We start from the raw sequence: 7,556 nt of genomic DNA on the forward strand, positions 1-7,556 counted from the left end.
TATCTAACATATCAATCATAGCTCACATCAGGGATCGAGCTAATGGGATGGCGTAGTCGGTAACGCGCTATGTACGCCGTGTTAGCTTAGCACTTGCGTGGCTTCAATTCGCATAGAGGCCCGAACGGCAAGAACCGAATTTTTCGTATAAAAATTTCTTTGCCTTCTTATTCCTCTTGGTACGATAATGACCGCCGATGGAACCGTGGCGGGTGCTCTCACGCATAACTCTTGGATGGTAGTATGGCTGGTATAATGGTTCCGTAACCATTGTAACAAACAACACATTTTGCGTGTCTCTTCGTCTATAAGGGACACTGACATTGTGGGTCCGTATTCCATAGATGCGACAGCTAATAAGCGATAAAAAGCAGTATGGTATATAGAATTTCACATCGGGGCTGACAGTCCACAATGTGAGCGTGCTCTTCGCAGGTTTCGGCGGGGGTACCAGTTATACCATGGGACCCTTCCTGGATGTCCCAGCAGTAATACCTCATGGCTCAGATCTGGGGTAATTTGATATATAGCGACCAAGAATTAGAAGTAGGTTGAGAAAAATAAGAACTGAATTAATCTATTTGCTATAGTATACGTTCTGTAAAACATACCGTTTATGCTTTTTTTTCTAAGGCCTCAATTAATTCTTTGTGAAATATTGCCTCACAATTGTTTCACATACCAAAGCATTTTCATCTCATTCATCAGTTCTACGTTCGGCTTTGCAATAGGTTTCTTGGTTGAGCCCCGGTCATCCTCGTGCCCAAATTACGATACCAGCACAAAAGTTCCGAGAAGTCTTAAGTGCCGGAGGTAAGCACTTTAAATACTGCCATTTTAAGAATTTTTGATGTTAGCACTTGTCTTAATTAAAGATTAGCATAAGTGCCGTATACTTTGGAAATAATTTCGCGTTATACCGACATTATGTTTTTTCCTGTAGATGATGACGAAGAATCAGCTGATTCAGGATCAGAAGTTGAGGAAGACGACGAAGCGGAGGCCGATGATGATGTCCCGGTATTTCGAAAACAGAAAACTTCAGTTGGAGGATCAGTACGAAGGTAAGTGCTTTCAGCGTGGTCGATAGATGCTTCCAATTCGCAAAGAATAGATTTGCTTATTCGTGGTAAATTGTTTTATATTTTCAGTGAGCGTAATCGTGGCTGAACATCGACTTTATTTAGGGGTATCTGTAGCAAAGTCTATCACTTGAGGTAACGGTTACGTAATAGCCTGTTGCTTGTATTTGCATAATTAAGGCTCAACACGCGTAGCTCACAAGAGCTACGCGTGTTTCTGGTCTATAAAAACCTTAGGTAAATGAATAATCTCGAACAACTTATTGCCGTTTCACAAGCTATCATGGCTATTAAATGTTCATAATCCATTTGAGACTTGCGTGTTTATAGATAACAGACAATCATTGGTTGACCACGTTGTGCCTAGTTCATACGAATAAACACAATATAAAAGTTATACGGATGGCATTCGCTTTGTTCGTTTGTCATTAGGGGCAACGGTCCACCAATTGGCGTTGGCGGTGACCGTAAACGAAAACGCGGTGGCGGAGGCGACTCCGGAGCCCTGGATCCAATGGATCCTTCGTCATATTCGGATGCTTGTCCTAGGGGAGGATGGTCAGCTGGGTTGGAAAGGGAAAGCGGAGGCGATAGAGCAGCTGATCATACTGCATCAGGACCTCTGTTTCAACAACGGCCGTACCCATCTCCAGGAGATGTGCTCCGAATGAACAAAACCAAGGACTGATTTTACGAAAAACCCGAAAGCTGCGCATGAACTTGTATTAGGAAGATTAGTATACTGTACGAACATTTTTGAGCTCATGCCTGAAGTAAATAGCAAAATGAACAGAGCTGATATGTTTGCGATGATGATAACGATGTGAAATCACATTTTTGAAACAAGTGTAGTACATGTGTCGATGGATATATTTCGTAATGTGTCAAAAAGACAGCGATTTTGCCTGTTTATGTTTGTGTAACCAGTGTAATCTAGATGAAAAGCATTGCCATTTCTATAGTTGATGGAAATAGATCACGTTTCAGTAGTATGGATATGTAGTTTTGTTAATTAAGTGATCGACGTTGTTAGGAGAACATGTAGATTTTTCTAGCTCATTTCGGTGGCAAATTTGGGTGGGATATGGTTAGACTACCACAACGATCCTTACAGCTATGTGTATACCTTGATCAAAAGGAACAAACATAACAAGCAGTAAAACGCAATTCTAAATTGCTGGAACTGAATAAATTGTGCAGTGATAATGATGCTGTATTTTAGCATCAGTAAATAAACAGAAATGGTACGCAATGAATTCCTTATTGTTTGTGTTCCCAGCTTTTGTGATAAACCTGGAAACCATTATGAGAGAAGCCAACCTGCAACATCGCCTTGTTAATGCAAATTACATATCGATAGTTCGGGAAGCGCAAAGATGCGTGCTTTCGGTTTCTGTCGCAGGCATTCTACAGGCATAATTCAATTAATAGCTTTCCGCATATGTCTCTGTAACTATGTCTACTGATATGCTAAAACTACCATATTAAATAAGGGGAGCAAGTATATTTCTATTAGAGGGTTGAACTCAAGCGGAGCTATCACATGTCTCACGAATTGGTGGCTACCCTTTAGAGAGAACGCAAAAAATAAGTTAAAAGCCTAACTTTTTTCTGACTGCAAACTTGCTTCGGCTTTATCCATAGCACTAGATACCCGTGAAATACTGTTTTCACTGGCACTTCTAATATGCAACTTTCATTGTGGATTTCTAGTAAGTAGCAATAAACCGGCAGGTCTAGCTACCATAAGGTCTCGGGTTCGATCCTCAGCAAAGACAGCCGTATTTTTTCAAGTTACGTTTGTTCCTGATATAAAAATATCACAAAGTGATGTTTGACATGCGTAAGTATTACTACGTTCTTTATTCGTGATATATTCGAAATTATAAAGATCGCTTCATGAACATTAGGCCTTCACATGGGTAGAACTAGTGCTGAAAGCTTTTAGTGAAAGTATTTCTGATTGATTTCTGTGTCTATAAACGCGAAACAAGTACTCGACGAGGAACTATTTGACAAATCTATATATATATATATATATATATATATATATGAAAAAAATAATAGAATAAAATCAATATACTATTGAGAGATCACCTATTGGAGGTCCCAGCTACTAGGGTTAGTTACATTTCCATATTTTAATAGCAAGCAAAAAAAGGTACGTTTAAAATAACAACTCTGGAAAAACAAATATAATTATTATATATGGTCTCGTATGCATTTCCAAAAAAAAACAGTATTTTAACACACTAATTGTTTTCGAGTTTTTTTTACTATAATTTATTACTCTCTTCAGCTGATTGTCAGAGCTATAACTCTACAGATATGAATAGATACAAAACAGATATTTAAGCATAGTGATGCGTGTATGAAACTTAGATCAACGCAAGCCCCATCCAACACCCAACATATGTCTACGTATCTCTATTATTTGAAGCACTTTCTATTATTCTTCATTTTCAGTTAAAAGCATTAACTGGTTTACGGCGCAGGTGAGAGAACAAATGTTGGACACCGTACAATAAAACGTTTCCATACATGTGTGTGTGTTTGTCACGCAGAGCCCCAAGCGAATTTTAATTTAGCTGACGGTGCGAAGCAACATCTATTAAGAACCATTCGTATATTTTTTTTTGATAGGTGAAAAAAGAACGTCGCTATTTGCTATCAGCCGTAGCCAAAATATATTGTAATCCTCACAAAAGCCTTGCACCCGATAAACGACTATACGATGTCGGTTTGCCGGCTACTATGAGCGTCGGTACGACGATGGTCGGGTCAAGGCTAATAACGGCTACTGGTCCGTACCTAAAAATTAAATCTGAAGGTTCCCTGATATTATTATACCGTCAGCTGTTAAAAGGCATATAAGCACGCTATTTGCAGTTTGTGCGTCCTTATGTTTTAGAGTCGAACCTGATGCCAAGTATCCCGTTGGAAAAATTTGAATGTCAAATTACAACGTAGAATTATAGCGACGCCGACGTTTAACAGCTTTACATATTAGCTGCATATTTATATGCATTGTGGATTTATTGGTAGAAATACTGACAAGTATCTATTATCATCTACTAAAATCGCAAACTTGAGAAGTATGAGAAAGCAAATGTTAGTGATAAGAATACTTTTGAATAAAGCCAATAGCGTAAACTGGAAGAAGCTTTAAACTAATTAAAAAGCTGAATTATGTGGAAACCGATGCATCAGGTGGGCCAACTCAGCCGAGAAGTAAATTTCCTAAAAGCTGAAATATCGTTATGCGTATTGTTTTTCTCACTGATTGCGTTAGTGAGAGGTGTACATTATCTTTGTTGCACTTTTTTAATTTTATTTGATGGTGATATTTATAAATGAGTTGATGTGAATCTGAAAAGCGCCTAATCTACTCGTATCCAATTGTGGTTAGTGGAGATGTTGCTGGTACTGCGTTGTACATAAGCTTGACCTTAGCTATAGCTTCGACTGTACATAACAGAGCATCCAACGAACATTGAGATGAACGTAGGCAAATGCTTAAGCGAATGCAAATAAGAAGGCAAACCTCACTAAAGACTATAAACTAAAGCCTATAATGACTCATTGCTAAGATCACGTCAGGCGATGACTGACTACATCGAACAACTGACAATTGTCTTAAGTATGACACAGACGATCTACTTTTTTTTCAAAATATTAGATCAACGCTTCAAAAAGGAGATAGTGTTTTCCTCCTGATTTAGCTGACGAGCATGCTTTTTTTTTTTTAATTTAATTACCGCGGTGTAGGCAGTCTAAATCATTGATACTATATGATGAAAAGGCATAACGCTGAAACAAAGAATGTTTCCTCATGTAGAAAGGCATTTCGCAGGCGGAGTTCTAATTATAACCATCCCACTATATGACAGGTAGAGGAAGTTGGGCAGAAGAATATAGGGAACTCTACTTGATTTTCTTTCAAAAATTAATTTTTTCAAATCAGGCCAATATAGCACTAGTATCGTCGCAAAAATATAGTTTGCATAAGCATTGTTTTTTTTCTATAGCAGTTCTCAGAAGATCTCTAAGACAGAACATGGAACATTACTGATATACATTTATAGTGCGATAGGATGCCATCATATTCCTTAAACTAAGTTATCGAAAGATTATTAATCGTTTTTAAGTCAAAATTGAGAATTTTTTTAATATAAAGAAAATAATGTTGAACTTTATATGTGCACCTTTGATGGATGATAATCTGCCTTTTTTCTGGAAGCACTATAATCCCACTACCGTAGAACTTCTGTGGTTTCTAAGTAATAAATGACCAGCGATTTTTACATCTCTCCATTGAAACTGGATTAACACAATGAAAAGAGTTCTGCAAAGACTGAAACAGATGATAGTCTGATGGTGGAAGATCCGAGCTAAGCGGCGGTTGCATTAAAATAAATTAAAAAAAAAAATATGAGAACTTTGATAATGTTCTCATAATGCGCGATTGTTTCCGATTGCCATCGGACACATAGAATCACCGTCTTTAGCGTCAGTACGGAGTTGGCGACGGATTGTGAGCACATCTTTTTTTTTTTTGGCACATTGTCGTATGTGATCCATCTTCTTCTCATCAGTAATCAACTGTCGTAGAATTGGCTTGGCAGATGGAAATACGATCGAATAAGTTATTTTGCGTCAATTTGTATGGCATTTCAGTATCAACCTTTTTTTAGAAATCAACTTTCTTGAACTAATTTCAAACTACCTAGTGGTGAATCTTTAGTTCCTTGGCTCCTCACTTATTTATATTGCTTAACTTTCTCAATTACTTCACCGGCATAATTTCACATAATTGGTAAACCATTACAAGAAGAATGTTTCATTCTAAAATTTCCAAAACGAAAGCGACAAGGTTATTTTTAGGTTGTTTTTTTTCCAATAATGCATCTTGATTATAAGTGGCATAATTTTTTTTATCTGTTTGGGCAGCATTTGCGTTTTTAGCATAAACAATATAGCGATTTTTGCAGAAACTTCATTTTTAAGGTGCCCTGTCTTGAGCCTGAATAGAAACATTTCATATTTACTCTGTCAAATCTCAGCTTTCGAATACCACTAACCGCGACCGCATTCGACTCACATTACTTAAGAAAAACGTATAATTCCTTTTTGAAAATCCAGTATGTTGCCATTCACTACTAAACTAACTTAAGTTCTATTAAAATAATCATTTGGTTTTCAGGTTATTATTTCTTTATTGACATCGGGTGTACTATATATATATATATATATATATACATACACATTTTTTTTTCCTTTTTTTCTCTAAAGGTTAATCGTATAGTGTAGAGGTTGCTTGTTCCGATGCTAGCTATACAACCTAAGTATCAGCATCAGTGTTAGATATTTATAGTTGAGGCAAATAAAACAGAAGAATCGATCTTGGTGATTCTCCAAATTGGCCCTAAGTATTTAGTAATAATTGCATGTATATCGGTTATCTTTAGCCGAAAAAAGACTCCTCTTTAGCATGTATGACAATGGATCGCTGTAGTATATAGCAGGGAGAGCTTTTGGCATTGTCTGCATTTCTGTTATTCAAAAGTTTAACGGCTTATAAAGATAAAATGCACTCATCCAATTAATTCATTAAACATTCGTTGGTTTTCATTGATAACAGTTGTCGGACAGTTTTGCTTTAGTCGAAAACAGGCTTCGAAACGGTATGGCCAAGGGGTATTAGCAACGAAGACGTGCACTTGTCCATATTGCTAACAATAAATAGATGACGCATCTGTTTGCAATGGTATTTGCTCGCTAAGTACCACGACTGCCCCTGTAGCTACTGTGGTGAGGGTAGTTACCATCATGATATGCGCCTTGCTTTTAGAAGACTTAAGTTGCGATAGCTCTATCTTATGTTCCTATTTTTCATCTAATACTAGCCTTCTTTTGAGTTCGTATCGATGATCTTCTGACCTTCTTTTTTGTGCCTGCCAGGTTTTGCTAGATTTAACAGTTTAAATATTAGCCAAAGAATCACCTTTAGGGCGGTTTGAGTTAGCGAAATTTGCATTAGCGATAACCAGATTGATACAGCAACGAGTAGTAGCTTTGACGAAGTTATGCTATCATACTTGGTTGGTACTCGAGTGTCAACCAGTTAGCATGTCGCTGCTCTTTTTAATCAAAAACAAAAATAATTGCACTAATAGTTTATCTTTAGCAACGTCAACAACATTCGCTGGCATATAAGCCCGCAAAGGGATGACAGTTATTTGCATCCCAATAGTCAACAAACGTGCAAGTAATAATTAGACGATTTTGGAAAATCTGCGAACAGCTAGCCTATAACAATGATGGGTGATTTTGCTTCAGTGTCAAGAAATACCTAACTACCTAACAATCATACATGCGATAGAACCTACTGCATGTTTACGTTTGTAGATTTCTGCAACGGTAGCTGACATAACCCAGATAATGATTCGTGAGAAAAAAGAAAAACAGGGTAAA

At 37.3% G+C, this 7,556-nt stretch overlaps 1 protein-coding gene across 6 annotated transcripts in view; it reads left to right on the forward strand.

The window, feature by feature from the left end:
* PQBP1 (poly-glutamine tract binding protein 1) overlaps window positions 1–2,338 on the forward strand; it is a 32,759-nt gene extending 30,421 nt beyond the window's left edge. For all 6 annotated transcript variants that reach the window (XM_086992874.1, XM_086992876.1, XM_022811027.2 and 3 more), the window contains 3 exons: window positions 732–813; window positions 944–1,064; window positions 1,515–2,338. In XM_086992874.1, the coding sequence (XP_086849000.1) occupies window positions 732–813; window positions 944–1,064; window positions 1,515–1,770 (459 nt within the window). In that variant the 3' untranslated portion in view covers window positions 1,771–2,338. The remainder of the gene's footprint in view (window positions 1–731; window positions 814–943; window positions 1,065–1,514) is intronic.
* The last annotated feature ends 5,218 nt before the right edge of the window (window positions 2,339–7,556 follow it).

The sequence above is a fragment of the Varroa destructor genome, unplaced genomic scaffold (genome assembly GCF_002443255.2).
Source record: "Varroa destructor unplaced genomic scaffold, Vdes_3.0 BEIS01000006.1, whole genome shotgun sequence".
In the NCBI taxonomy this organism is placed as follows: domain Eukaryota; kingdom Metazoa; phylum Arthropoda; class Arachnida; order Mesostigmata; family Varroidae; genus Varroa; species Varroa destructor.